At 43.2% G+C, this 15,757-nt stretch overlaps 1 protein-coding gene across 1 annotated transcript in view; it reads right to left on the bottom strand.

Moving 5' to 3' along the window:
- Positions 1-13,432: 13,432 nt before the first annotated feature.
- The window catches only part of TECPR2 (tectonin beta-propeller repeat containing 2), a gene marked incomplete at its 5' end in the record, with an annotated part of 40,405 nt that continues 38,080 nt past the window's right edge, over positions 13,433-15,757 (bottom strand). Inside the window, one exon of the mRNA XM_082484890.1 lies at positions 13,433-15,682. Within this exon, the coding sequence (XP_082341016.1) occupies positions 15,525-15,682 (158 nt within the window). The 3' untranslated portion in view covers positions 13,433-15,524. The remainder of the gene's footprint in view (positions 15,683-15,757) is intronic.

A 15,757-nucleotide genomic window follows, 5' to 3' on the forward strand; every position in this document is an offset into this window, starting at 1 on the left:
GTCTTGCTCGCTGATGTACTGTCCTGCCATAAAAGCTGCATCCTTTTTCTTGCCATGGTCACAGCCTGGTATGAGCATTGCCAGAGGCGGGCACCTTAAATTTAGCAGAAGATGCAGGTGTATTATGTACACCTAAAAATCACTCCCTTCGTGAAGACGTATAGATACGGAGTATCAAGCCTAACATCAGCTTAACACTCAGCGCCGCACAAAGAATATCTGCTGCAAATAGGTAAAGGATTCATACAGTTTCAGAGGGAGAGGAAGAGGGATGTTAACGAACAGACTCCTCCGCGTGGACAAGTCTTGCGAACTAAACCAAACTGCAGCAGGCATGAAGGAAAGAAGGAAGCGGGAATCCACCGAGAGCGAGACCTGTGGGGAGAGGAGGCCTTGGCTATAAGGCAGGGCTGCGATTACAGACCATTTTGAAAATGAAGCAGAAAATAGCAAGGACAAAGATCCAGCACAGCAGCATGGAAAGACAGAGACTAAAAATGGGCTAGGGTGCCAGGCTTGTTTCCTAATCCCTATTTGTCCTATGTCTGGCATTCAAGTCATACGCGTTCTTGACTTGCAATATAACGAATCTATTGACATCAGCAGATCGTTGTGCATTGCATCACCCCATCTTCAGACCAGTGTTCCCAACTAGACAAACAAAGCACCCATGCCATGTGCTTAATATTTAAACAGCACTGTAAATCCTTTTAAACCAACTTTTGTAACACCTACATTAATAACAGTACTTCCATCACTGGCTGGTGCCAGAAGCTCTCTGGGGTTAGATCACCATTAATTCCCAGCCTGGCTTCAGTGGTCTCTCCTCCACCTACGACGTGTGAAAAAGAAACTCTGCCTATTACTTGTTCAGACCACATCAAACTGTCCTCTATTGTCGTGCACAAGGATCACGTCTATGGTGTTGCAAGGCTGCTGCTTGCACTGGTTTACTGCTGCTCTTACCACCAAGCAGGTACACACACGTGTGTAGCACAAGAACGGAAGGAGCAAAGCTCTCACGAAACGTAACTCATCAGTCACAGCAGAAAACAGAAATACAGTTTGCAAAGACATCAGAGATCCCTCACTGGTGCTAAAAGAAATGGATCCAAGTTCAACTGGGATAAAAAGGTTTCCCCCACTTGCCCTGATGACCTCTGAAAGGACCAGTATCTTTTTGCCCAGTGTTTTAGCTGATAAATGAAAAGACCACATAAATCAACAAAGCGAATCTTCAGAAGCCTCAAATGATGAGAAACACATCACGTTTAGGAATTATTGCTGAAGTCAGAAACGTCTAGTCATCTAGTATATATTGCGCACGACGCGGGCCAGAAATTCCCATGTTGGACCTATCACATCTGATTGACTTGCAGCATCTGCTTTAAGTCACAGAATCACGGCATTTTCAGAGTTGGAAGGGACCTCTAGAGATCATCTAGTCCAACTCCCCTGCCAAAGCAGGATTGCCCAGAGCACATTACTCAGGACTGCATCCAGGCGGGTCTTGAAAATCTCCAGAGAAGGGGACTCCACAACCTCCCTGGGCAGCCTGTGCCAGTGCTCTGTCACCCTCACCGTAAAGAAGTTTTTCTGTGTATTTGAACGGAACTTCCTGTGTTCTAACTTGTGCCCGTTACCCCTCGTCCTGTCACTGGGAACCATTGAAAAGAGCCTGGCTCCATCCTCCTTCAACCCACCCTTTAGATACTTGTATGCCAAGTCCAACCTTACCTTATAGATTTTCAAACAGTGGAGCATCCAAGGCTCTCTGCAGAACTTCTAGCTGAGCCAAGAAAAGGTCCCATCCAGATCACCCCAATTTCTAATCTGTCCCTAAACCGCAAAACATCCCCTGCCATCAACCCTGCCTTCTTCTTCTGCAGGAAAAATTAATCACTTCCTAATGCAAACGCGAGAATTGACCAGAATGGATCTGAGTCAGTGAGGAGGGGAGGCTGAGACCCGCTTCAGTGAAGCAGGGAAGGCAGAAGGGGGCCCTGATCTGTCCCACACTTGGGCTTCAGCTCTGCGAGCAAGGTTTCAGCAAGGGTCTGAGCCAGCAAGTCAGGGCCCCGGGCGAGCTCCAGCCACACCAGCCGTTGTAAGGTTACATTTCCTGTACTAGAAGTCTAATGGGAAACAGTGCAAATCAACCCTTCTCCTTCAGGAAAGCATATTAGGCCCCAAAAGTTCGATTCCCAAAGTCAGGCTTGACGCAACCCATTCTGAGCCGTGGAGAGACACCTGCACGCCTGGGATATGAGGGGAGACCGTGGGCCAGTCTCCCCTTCCCCGCACTCCCCACCTAAGGCACACACAAGGGCAGGAAGCTCCATGGATCTCAACGGGGAGGTGAGCAAAGCACAGGGGCCAGCCAAGCCCTTCCCTTAGGCTCCTCTGTGGAAAGCAATGGAAGCAGGCCAAGGGAAGAGAGGCTTCCAGGCAGAAAGTACTTGGCTGCATTCCTCAGCCAGGACAGGGAGCAATTTCCAGCTCCGAGGAGGACAGCATCCTCCCTGCTGCTTGGGTCCCCGATTCCTGCCCCATTTGCCATGGCTCCTCTCCCACAGCCTCGTGGCTTTGAGGGCAAATTGCCTGTTGTCCCACCTCCTGCTCACACACCAGTGATTCGGCAGCGTCCGCAGACCCTGACTCTGGGCAGCCCCATCTTCTCTCTCAGCCAGCAAAGCTCCCCAGCCCAAAATTGTCCCTCTGCTCCTTTGTTCCAGCCCCAGTGGTAATTACTGTTTTGATGTAAGGGTGTTTTTTTGGCATCACGCTCTTAACATTCAGGCTTTATTTTATAATCATTAGGGATCTTCTTCTTAATGGTGCAAGTAAATTATAGTAAACACATTATACTACATCGCATTCATATTTCTCATGCGGTGTCGTTTCCCTGACAGTGTTTGAGGCAGCATTTTAGAGCAAAGCCTAAAAGGATAAGTAATTTCTAACTCACAGTAAGAGAGAGAATGAAGTCCCTTGAGAAACTGAACATCCTTTCCTCCCAAACCATCTGCTAGTGCTCTCCCGCTCTCTCCCGCTCCTGCAATAAGGAAAGCTAGCGATGGTTAGTGACTAAAAGTGACAAGACAGAAGGATGCAGACTCTCAAACTGATTTCAGTCCTTCGTTAATGACATGCACAGATAGAGCTATGGCCAAGGCAGGCTGGACAAGAATCTTGAACTAGTAATGGAGGTGACTTGAGCGACTTCTTGTCCACCACTTCTGCGAGGAGAGGGACACATTGCTTCTTTCACTTATAACGCATTTGCAGGCTTGCCCAGCAGGAGGGATGATGGGACCCTGGGGACCACAGGGCTTAAGGAAACTACCGAGAGCCATAGGGTCACAGCCGTCTGACAAAAGCCATCACAGAGCTCCCAGCGCAAGTGAGGGGGGGGAAACACTCACATGCCAGCAGGAAGAGCCTGGCACTCCCTCAGGTCTGCCTCCTTCAGATGGCCAAGGTTTGACTCAGCTTTGCTGCTGCCTCATCTTCCCTGCCAGGAGCAGCACCAGGGCGGGGGTTAGACCGAGAATGCCCTGGCAGAAAAACACCTTCTGAGACAGCCTTGAGGTAGGAGCTGCTGGGAGGGCAGACCAGGTGAATCACTCACTGAGTCACTCGTCTGGTGGAAGGATAAAACCAGGTCGTTTCCTTCAAAGTGAAATGCCAGCTGCACAGCTAAGGTAGAGCACGTATCGCCCAGGTTGCCTTCGCTGTAGAGAACATTGGCTGTGGTGTTGGAGCTCTGTTCAATGTGCTGGCCAGAGATGGCCACTTCACATCCAGTAACATCATCTCAACCTTCCTGATAGGTCGGCGAGCTATCACCCCATCAGCCATGGCCACAGTACCAAGCTCTAGGTGAAAGACTCCAGGTGTATCTCCTCATAACCCTTTGCTCCAGCCAGTCTGATCTCTTGGGAGACTATAGCTTCTCCTGAGGGTTGTCACCCCAGACTGGGCGTGTAGTGGGAAACACTCCACCCTCCATTCCTTCTCTCAGGAATAAAGCCCTCTCCCCCAACACAGCGTGTCCTGAGACCCTTGTCTGCTACTGGCCACTTCCAGCACTGCTTACACCCCTGCTCTTAGGGTGCAGGGGAAGCACACTGCCAGCACAGTGATGGGTGAAGAGCATGGCCAGCATCTGAGCTATCCTTCACTGCTGAAGAGACTTGGTAAGTCCTGGCTCCCCAGAGGGATCAGACCACTGGAAAGCACAGAGTAGGAGGCACCTAGGGGTGGGGGAGGACAGCACGGCCAGACAGACAGTGGGGCCAAGCACCACAACACGTGTATCCCAAATGCTGTGAGAACCTGAGCTCTTAATTCTTTGGTACCACATGGTATCAGCTATGCTTACGTACATGCTTAGATACACCTAGCAACGATATGCCTGTGGTACTGATGCATTGCCCACATGATGAACAGCCAGCTCACATCACATCTCCTCCCCTTTCCAGTCTAGGGAGACACAGAGCAGTTAAACCCTGGCTTCTGAGCTGGAGCTCTTTCTCAAGTGATATCAGCAAATCTTCTTATGACCAGAGGTGTCTGGCTCAATTTTGCCCTGCGGTGGCCACAGCAGTGGCCTTTAACTCCTCAAGTCTTACGGGCATTCACTCAACACAAGCCAACGAGCAGCAGATCTTGCCCTGCAATAGTCCACGCTGTACCTGCAAACCGCATTCTCGCTTGTACAAGCCAGGGAGTTACCGGGCAAATGTTTCTCTCTACGGCACAGCTAAGCCTGCCGAGGCCAAAAAGAGAACGGCAATCCTCTGCGCTCTGCTCAAACTGCAGGACTCTGCGGTGTTCTCATCCTCTTTCCACTTTTGCTGAAGGACGGAAAGAGAAAAAAGGGGGAGCGAATTGTCTCGCTGCCCCTGGTAGTGAGGGAGTAACTTTCCAAGCTAGAACCTGGCAGAAGAGGGGAGGAATAACACAGAACTTGGCTCTGCCCACCTCCAACACAAAAGGAAAAGCTCTGCTTAGCAAGTGCTGTGCACTTCAGATGGTGCTAAGCAGCACTGAGCACTCACTTTGGGAGGTGACAAGTCCCAGCTGGTGGTCTGCGTCTGCATCTATTCACCTTTTCAGCATTTGCAGTTCATGCATGGCGAAGTGGCACTGCACTGTACCAAACCAAGGCTACAGAGCTGGGAGGGTATTCGGAAGTCTTTTGTTCCAGAATCAAAAGAAGCCTTTCCTGCCTCCTGCTTGGGATTTGATGCTTTAGAAACTGGTTGCTCAGATACCAAACAAATCTTGTGTAGACTCCCTGTTATAACAAAAGCACAGAAATTTATGCAACAAAATCCCTGCTTTGGACTGGGACATTACCAGGCCCTGTTCATTAATTAGGCTACAATGAAGCTTTACTCGGATCCAAACCTGATACTGATGCAGCTGACTCTTTAGGAGACACCCTTCCTGATGGGACACATACCGAACATGCTGTTTTAATGCAATGTTGCCCGCAAGTGGCCTTGATGACCCTAGGCATTAAATATAGTGTGGCAGAAAGATACGTGTCTTACTTCTCTCTATTAGTTGGTATCCGTGGAGAAAAGAAAAACAACCACAGTTTAGCTATCTGAGCTGATGGCTCAGCTGGCAAAAGGGCTGCATGTACCATGATAGCAAGTCCTCCTATGGAGAACCTGTATTCTTTGTGGTATCAAAACCTGAAACTTTAGCACAATGATCATGGCATTTCTGCTCGCCTTCCCAGCTTCCCCAGCCTCTGCAATGGGAAAAACATAATTCTTTATTGGTTTGTTGCTCCCTTTTCTATTACTGTAGGACGTACCTGCCCTACCCATGCTACTCTCAAGCCCACATCCTCATTGTAAAGTCTACGCTTGACACCCTGCTGAACTTGTGGTTAGCGAGGGTCAACCCCCCTCCCCCCCCCTCACCACTCAGGTTTACTCCTTTCTGAGCAGCGTTTGGAAACAGCCCCTGAGCACAGTAAGTCTATCAGCAGCAAACCTTCAACTCCTGTTTCTTGTTTGCCTGCCCTTTTCGTTACGGGCCTACAGGTAAAGACAAGTTTACTGCTGATCATCCCTTTGGAAAGTGCTGCTACCACAAGAAAACATGGGGAAATACATGAGATGTCTGGCTTTGGTGAAAAATTAAAAGGTTAAAAAAAAAAAAAAAAAAGGCGTTACACCACACAGCTCAGACCTGTTGAAGAGAAAGGTTGATACTAAATGAGAGCATCCACTTGCGGAGGGATCACCTCTGGGAGAAAGATTATTGAAACCAGCACCTACAGCTTGACAAAAATGGATTTACTGCATAAGTCTAACCATTTTCCTTTTATAAATCTGCCATATGAATCACAGAATGGTTTAGGTTGGAAGGGACCTTAAAGATCATGTTGTTCCAACCTCCCTGCCACAGGCAGGGACACCTCCCACTAGACCAGGCTGTGGTGATGTCAAATCATCAGTGGTCAAATGAATCCCTCTCATCTTATGCTCGTCATACCGATCCCAAAAATAAAAACAACCAAACAAAATCCCACTTATGTTACAGCTATTACAGGTGATGTTACGTGTATTACTAGCCAGCTGGTTGCTTTCGTGCCTCCTCTACAATAAAGAGCATTGTTTTCACACAGGCTGTCAATAAGCCCTGAATGTTCTTACATATAAACCAAAATAGCTGGAGGACCGATTTGCAGAAATTCTGTGTCCACAGCACCAAATGACATCAATGGAAGATGCACATGTTCTGCACCGTCAAAAGCCCTGACTTTCTGCTAATGCCATTCAGATCTACCAAACAGAGCACAAAAGGACATAAGAGTACTTAAAGAAGCGAAAACAAGGCGATACCACCTACATAAAAGAATCAAACAAAGCAGCAAAACATTAAATGGCTCTGATATATGTTCTCATCCCTTGATATCATTACAGGGATTGTTCCCTTTGTCCAGTCTTAAATGGGACTGTCAACATTTCCTAACAACAGCACAACCAAATAAGCCATACTGTGAGGAAATGTTTACTGCCAGTAAGCCTGATCCTCCCTTCCTCATTCTTCATCCATAGGTCAGAATTATTCTCTTCACCATTCCCTGAAACCATCATATTACCTCCACTCACACTAGCAACCACGGATGAAGGCAGGTATTCTTTAAAGCCTCTTTGACTTTTATTCCCCTCCACTCCCCAAGTCACTGTCTCTGCTCAGTTCATTATTAATACTGGTTTTCTCAGAACTTCTTTTCTGAAATTCAGATGCTTCCAGCTGTTTGTAGTAACCTAGATGTGAACACCTTGATATCTGAGAGAAAAGAAACTATGTTAGCAATATGCAATGCAAAAGAACGGAAGGTCCTCCTGAACGAGGACCAAAACTGCAAATATTATACAAAACCTACTACACAGGTCTCTCTGGACCTTGACTATCTCCTGAAAAGATACGCTCTCGTTTCACAACCAGTGGCATAGAATGGCTTCCAAAGACACTCCTTACTTATCTGGACTACAGCAGAGACACTGGGAAAAAGAGGATGGAAAAAAAGACGGTTCCTTCCCCAACCGTCATCTACGTTAAAACTTTATGAGTCAGTGCCAAGGAAGACAGACGTTCAGTACCTGGCCATCACTTCATACAAAGTAGTTGCATTTATTTTGCAAAATCACTTGCCTGGGATGGCATCCAAAAGCATCCCTTACTTAGCTGAACAGAAGCAGAGTTGCCTCTAGAGACGTCATATGGTGAAGCCTCAGCTCCTACTAATGATGTTCCTGAAGCCATATTCAGATTCATTGTAGTGAAAGCTTTGCCATGGATTTTATGTAGGACTAAATATGAAAGACAAGCATTCCAATATCCCCTACTTGTCTGGCTGTGTTGTCACAAAATAATTTTTCAAAAGAATCGAAAGATGATTTTTTTTTCTAGTCACCACGGTATGGTTATAACCATATGGTTAGCAGTATTTCTTGAGCTTAATGTGACAACCGAATTCAGATATTGCAAATCTGATATTGGGAAAACAGCTAAATACAAGCCAAGAGATCAATGAGACCAATGTTAATAAACAAAAATGAACTAATTTTCAATAGTTGCCAGGTTATTTATTCTTATTCTATACACACTTCTACTGCAGCAGTGTTTCTAGAGCAGTGATTCTCCAACAATGGTCCATCAGGCCCTGACAAGTGGACTGTATTTGGTTTCCAGAAGCGTACTGCTTCTGCAGTGCTTTTTAATAAAAGCTTGATGGAAAAACGCAGGGAAATCTGCAAGGTCAACCCACTCAAGAATTTGGGGAAGCACTATTTTAAATTTACTCACTCTGTACAAGTTGGTACTTGTAAAACAGAGATCCATAATGAAAGATGAGAACCTTGAATGCAGAAAGCAAATAGGATAATGATATGCAAATCATCTGGGTACACAGAGACAGGTCTAATTGTTGGGTCCATTAGACACTGGATGTCAAAAATACCCAGCTCAAGCTGAAAGTCACTGTGACCCATTAAGGTCCTCGAAAAATTGTAGGTAGAACAAGAGCTGTGCTAACTTTTTAAATGAGAAAACTGCATGAAATTTGGTGAAATTCAGCACGAAGAAAGTTTCACTTGTAACAATTGATCGAGGATGTGTTTAATGTCTGCATTATGCTGACATGTTCCACCTTGGCTGTCAGGAACAGTAGCAGGGAACCCTAGACCCAAAGTAAGAATCCTTAGAGACAGACCTAAGAACCCACACATTTGCCAAAATCTGCAGAAGATTCCTATTACTCACCACAGAAGCTGGCAAAACTCACAAGGTAGGGAATCATACGTAGGCTATGAACCTGTCCGTGCTGCCCAGAACAAACGTGCTATGGGAGGCACTGAAGTCTAGCTCTTAGCAGTACGCTTCTGCAGAGACAATATTCTTCTCTAGGTCTGTGAACCTGACAGTAAGGTAGAAGCCAACCTGCTCCCAAAACTGGATTTGCAAAATCAGTGGATGTACGACTGCAAAACTTAGGGACTGAATGAAGCATGGCTTTTTAAGTGAAAGCAGAGCTCACCTTGCTCAGTATGTTTTGAAAACTCATCTGGCAAGATACGGCATCTCCTGCCCATTAAGAAAAAAAAAAACAAAACAAAAACAACCAACCATCTGTCACCTTCCATCTTGAAAGTTTTCTATGAAAAGCGAGTTACCATATTGCAAGCAGCCAGCAATAGTGATAAACACGCTGCAAAGGACTATCGACAAGGTTAGAAGTAATGCAAAAACCTGCTGGCTTTAGCTTTGGGTTTAATAAAATACCAAAGCTTAAGTAGAAGGAGCTGCTTTGTAACCTCCCTGGACCTCAACTCCTGTCCTAGAGCAATTAGAAGTGGCAAGGTGGGAAGGAAGGAAAGAAGGTGACACAAAACCACTCAAATTGCCTCTAAACAGTCCTGTGTTTTCCTCCCAGGAATGCTCTACATGGGCACCATATGATCATGTAGTTGTGCATGGAAGGACAAAAGAAAGATCTCTCCACTAAGCAAAGAACAGCATGAAAAGAAGTCAGCAGGCCTTAAAACCAACGGGATTCAGCTCTCCAATGTATCTGTTCTTAGTACAGACAAACGTGTATTTTGGACTTTTTTTGTTGTTGTTTTAAACACACACTCCCTGCCGATAGTATTTTAAGTAACCAGCTAATTAGACCTGAAGCCCGATAGATCTCCTACAGAAGTACCTACAGCATCAATGTTAATATTTAACAAGGTCAGCATTATTATTACAGTAATTATAAAGTCAATTAACAGTGCTAAACCTGTTATTTCAAAGTGTTACACTGATCATTTACCATGTTCTCCCTAACTTAGAAGGCCTGACTTTCACCCCGGCAGCATGGAACGAAGTGCAGATCCGCTGCTTCACATGTTTGCTATTCCCAGTTCGGAGCGCTGGGTGCGGCTCATGGAGGGAACAGACTATAGCCCATCTGTTGAGGGAGAGAACGGATTTAGCAAGACAAGCGTGGGAGCTGAGCAAGTAAAATCTCAGTCATCCTAGCAATTACCCTACTTACTTTGTACTGCCCCTGCTCAGTTGGCTGCTCTGTCCCCTATAACAACCAGGGATTGTGGGGTTTCTTGCTGGCAGTTGCATTTTTCCCCCAGCAGCTCAAGCAACCTCATTCTTTTTTGTACGTCCCCCGCTGCAAAGCCAGGCACATGTGCCAGGCAGTCTGCTGGGGGCTACCCTGGAACTTTCCTCCCAGTCTTTTTTTTTTGTTTTTTTTTTCTTCTCTGGCAGAGGTCTAATTAGCTTGATCTTTCACCTGACCCAGGGGAGTTTTGCTAAATTCATCCAGCCCCTGGTTAAGCAAAATACAGCAGTGTAATAACTTCAGCAAGGAGTCACCTATTGAGTATTCTTATGTATTCTTATTTCATGCTTTAACAGACATAATATCTATGCCACTTCCCCATTCTATATACAAGGCACCTATGCACGCTCGTAACAACAGAGAGCTCCTCCTAGCAAAGGCTCACTATACTGATTAGACTACAGGTCCACTGAATACAAATAAAGCATGCAGTCGACTTATGCAAATTCAGGATGGTAAGTAAAGGGCATTATAACAATTCTGTAAACTTCTCTAGGTATATTTTCTCTGCATATGAGAATCAAAACACAGGTGATGTAAATTGAAGTCTCCTTCCTTTGTCTGCCATAAATGAATCTCAGCTGAGGTTATTAGAAAGGTATATTAAAGAGGAAAAACCAAGTCACTAGTTTCTTCTATATTGGACAGAATAATGTTTGAAAGATTAATTCACAACTACAACTCCACTCAGCGCTATTCAGTTGTGCACTATTCAGTGCCTGTATCAGAATCACAGGCTATGAAAATCAGTATATTTTAGTAATTTCTAAGGGCCACAATAGAAAGGGCATTTTCCAGTTTGGAGGATTTAGTCTTTTTGGCATTTTATTATTATTGTATTAGCTTTTAGGGAACAGAAATCAAAGCTTCTATGTGTGTGTATATATATATATATAAATATATAAAGAGAGAGAGTCCACATTCCATAAGAACATAAAGTTTCTCAAACAGATCTTTAGTTTTTCTACAGTGGTTTGTTTGTTTGTTTTTTTTTTTTCCCCACTAGCACCAAGCAGGATTTTAACTTTATGGCTATTATAACAACTTTGACAGACCTATTCAAATATATTTCAAGTCAGATAAACTCAAAGACCAAAGGAATCATAATGGTAATTTCACCTAGCTTCCAGTATGATACCAGCCACAGCATTATCTACATTTCCTGCACTGACCCCAAAACCTCACTTCCTATCTGGATTTCAAGTGATGAGAAATCCATAACTATTTATGTGATAAACCTAGATATTGCCATTCAGCAGTCTAGGGAGATCATTTCATTTATTCAGATATTTTAATCTTTATCCACAGAGCTCTGCCTGTAATAATTCACAAAAGATAATGACTGCAGCTCAACTTTCATTTTCCAGTAATTAAAATCTAGTCCTCTATATTACAAGTTCTCTTCTGTTCTGCTGATGTGAGAGTCGTTATTTTTAACTACAATAACTCATTATCAACCACTCAGGGTGATCTACTTTGTTTGGCAAGGGATACATCAGCTTGCTTTGCTGGCTACTTGCCACCATACTACGACTTCCAACATGCAACTTTCACTTTTGGGAAGGCTATAAGAGGAATAAAGCCTGCATCTCACATTTTACAGCTAGAAATCCTCAATCCAGGTCTTATCTCTCCACTCCTGATGGTAGGAATGAGATGTGGACAGGGCTAGTTAATGTAAAAAATGAAGAACAGAGATTTTTCACCAAGGCAATGAGGAAATCTCCATACCTTCATGTGATTTATGCTTTTCTAATTGCTAGTTAACAAAGCAAAGCCATAGGCATACGTACGGCACTTGAATTTCAAGCCTTTACACTCAGAACAGCATTTACTGAAAAGTTGTCTCAAGGTAGTTCCTTGAAACCTATCCAGAAGTCTAGCAGAAACAACAAGCAACAACTCATTCATTAAAGGAAGTTGTATGAGAGAGGCAATAAGATGAGCCAGAATGGCACGCTAGTCTGAAATAACCCACAAGTGCCTTTGAGATACTTGACAGGACTCATCTATTGAGAAGTAACATAGAGAAGTAATGGGGTTCAGACCTTCTGATGTCCACGTGTGCGTGAGGGGAAGAAGGGAGGTGCTTGTCCATCGCATCAAAAACTTTTTGTAGGTGTACAAAGAGTCACGTTTAGTCCAAACTCTTTGTGACTCTTCGTACCTGTACAAATAAAGCTATGTTTAGACAATCACACAAGTCCATAATTAAGTGTTCCTCATTATAATTTTCTTAGTGGTAACAGTGTTTCTTAACAGCTGTTCTACTATCTTACTTAAGCAAAGAATGTATTCTCTTTGACACTTGATAGTGAAACATTTTCTCTATATCATTTAACATGATTGTATTCCCTTTTATTGCTGCGAGACAAAGAAAACCAAGAATTACTTACAAGATGGCTGTTTCACACCAACCCATCACAGTCATCTGAACTTCCATAAGTTGTGACATAAGGATCACTCCTGCATAATAGCAACGGGCTGGTGCTGTAAGGAGACTGCCATTTCCCTGCAGGAGCCAGCAGAAGCAACTGAACCGGTTTGTCAAGATAAAAGCTGTAATAATTAGCAAGGGCATTGCCATCTGAATCTGAACAGGATTCCTGTGGCTGGAAGTGGGTTTAACTGTCAGAAGGATCATTAATCATTGCTATGCTTTCTTGCGTGAAGTTACCCAAGTCGCAACTCCGTCAGTAAACAGCTGTCCCCTCTGGGAAGCGAAGCCAAGGTGCTCTCTTGAAGCCCCCCAGCTGCAGTTACAGTTAAAGGCCAGAAACACACTAAGCCTTCAGATGAGCTCAGATATTTTAAAACGCAAGGAAGGGTGCAGTTACAGCACGTGATACAATCACCTATTTTCTGCTTGAACATTTTCTAGCTGTGACCACACATGCATATTCTTCACTGAAAGCTAAGATATTTAACATACAAGTGCAATTTTTGTTTAGAATGTAAGGAAAGAAACTTGTTCACTTCTATTAGAGCAAGACCATCTTAATATGGAGGCAATAAGCTTCGTATTCAAATCGGAGGAGTGTTTAATTGTCTTTGCTTGGAACATGACCATGTTGCTGGTTTGATACACCTGTCACAATTTAAAAAAATATATGAAATAAGCTTTACAATATCCAGGTCCTTACATTGTCATTACCATATTGTCTGGGGTAACAGCAGGGGAGGGGTTTCCTAAGCATGTCTGTCTTTCGCATCAAGACAATTTCCAGACACAGAGAACTCTCTTGAGAATCATACAACAGATGAGTCTTACCACAGTAATTTATTTCTTAAAAATCTAGTTTATTGCACTTGTCTCAAAGCACAAACAAAACCAAAAACCTAAATACAGAAATAAAAGTAAAAAACCCATCCTACTTTAATTAAAACTACCCTAAAAAGTAGTCTGAGAAGAGCTCGACATCAATTTAATATTAATGACCATAGCAAGGTACAGTATTATACAGTAAACAAACAACTAGCAAGCTCAAGCCATTACTAAGATGACTTTGAAAAATGTAATACAAAAGTGTCACTATTAAATAATGCCATTGTACTTGAGCATCTGGTGCTTGGCAGGGCACAGAGAAGTACTCGTGTCCCTTCTCCAAAGCGATAGACTCAGGAGCTGCCACAACATACTTTTAAGCTGAATTTCAGCTTCTTTGGGGTCCTCAAGATACCAAGCCATGCTTGTGTTAAACAGACTGGGTTACTTCACAAGCTGATTCCATTACAATCCACTGCCAGACAGGCTAAAAAAACCCTCTGGGGTAATCTCCATATACGGATGAGATAGCAATGAAGCAAACATATCATCTGTAAAAGGGAAACAAATCTGTCCTCCCTGTAAGACTGAAAGATCAGATGGAGAACTGACAGCCAATATCACAAGTGCTACTAAAAAAAGTGACATAACTTGGTTCTCTCGCCACCGATTCACATTCTCACCTTGCACCATGTTTGTTCCAAGTTTAGTGCAGTACACACATGAATTATTCTGAAAGAGAACAGAAGTTAAAAAGAAAACACATCCTTTTCCGTATGTATTAAGTTCTCAAAACAGAAACATCCCCACTTTTCAACTCCTGGCCTTTTCTGAAGCTGGTTCTTTTACAGTATCGGTTAGCAGCTGCTTAAAACATTCTGATGATTTATAAGCTTAGAACGAACACAAAATAACTCCTCCGCCTACATACTGTACTGAAGTTCTCTCATCTATAGTTCTATTGCTTAAAAAAGATGAGGTATCTTTCAAAGAAGATTTAGAGTTTAAAGAAAAATAAACTACAATGATTAACTTAGGTTACTTCCCAGTTCATCACATACCTCTGCTGCAACATCTGTTAAGTTTAAGACACTTCAAAATTTAGCTAACATAGCTAAAAATGAGAATATTGTGAGAAATTCCTTAACAATATCACAATTTTTAATGGGATATATAGGTAATTCTATCAATCACCATTTTTCTTTTTAATACATCTAAGTTTGGTACTCAAAACAATTTGAGTCCAAACGTTAAAGCACTGGCTGGAGGCACAAATACAGCACAACAGGAATTATGAAAGCTGCCTTATACATTCCTGCTTTGTACTACAAACCCAACATGCAACTTCTTCCTATTCCAAAGTGGGACTTACCCCCCAAAATCTGTCAGCTTCCTGATGGCTGTGTGAAATGGGCAAAAGTCCCCCTGATACTAGGTGTAATCCAAACTTCTCCCTTGTGAATGAAGCCAAATTATGAACCAAATTTCTAGAAATGGAAGATTAGTATAGCCTTGCAGATATGTATATGGCAATGGATCAAACTGAGTTCATTTCAGTACCAATGCTGTGGAATCATGATGTTTTGAGATCTTACTAAGAAATACTTTGCCATATTTTCTTCCATGCTGCAAGGGAAAATAATTCTAAGTATATGTACAATAGTCAGAGAGCGTTCCCATCAGTTTGGAGTTCCAAGTACATGAAGAAATTGAGAAATGCTTAATGTTTCTGCTGTAGAGAAATATTTAATGCAACAGAATTCCTTCTCAAAATAAGTACACATGTATTAGTGTGCATGCTGTTGTGAAATAGTCACTTTCATTGCTAGTAAGATTAACTTAAGAGTTATATTTCCAAAGGAGCTTCTACAGTAGTACGGTATAACAATTGCAGTATGCCACACCTAAAGAGTCTCCCAAGAGATAATGGAACAAACATCAGAACTCACAGCTTGGGGGCTATTTAACAGGTCAGTTTTTCAATACAAAAGTGCTAATATCACAGGTCCAATATGAGTGGCTTTTAGATCCAACATTCTGTACATACATTACAGAAATTCTGTATGTCCTTCTGTTTTTTTCACTGCTTCACAAGCTTGAGAGACGTCATATCACTTCCCATTCATCTTCAAAATCATCAGGGTGAAGCAGAACAGAAGCGTCATTACTTTTCGGCAAACTATGGGAATGGCTAAAGGTCTTAGTGAGGCGCTGGAGAAGGGATCCTGAAGCACTGATGGCCCACAGTTCATCTAGAGGGGTCACTGCAAAGCATAAATTATCAATCTTTTAATTAAGGTAGCACGTTCTAATTATAAACATTAAATAAATAATATTTG

The sequence above is a fragment of the Vanellus vanellus genome (genome assembly GCF_965231255.1).
Source record: "Vanellus vanellus genome assembly, chromosome: 6".
Taxonomy (NCBI): domain Eukaryota; kingdom Metazoa; phylum Chordata; class Aves; order Charadriiformes; family Charadriidae; genus Vanellus; species Vanellus vanellus.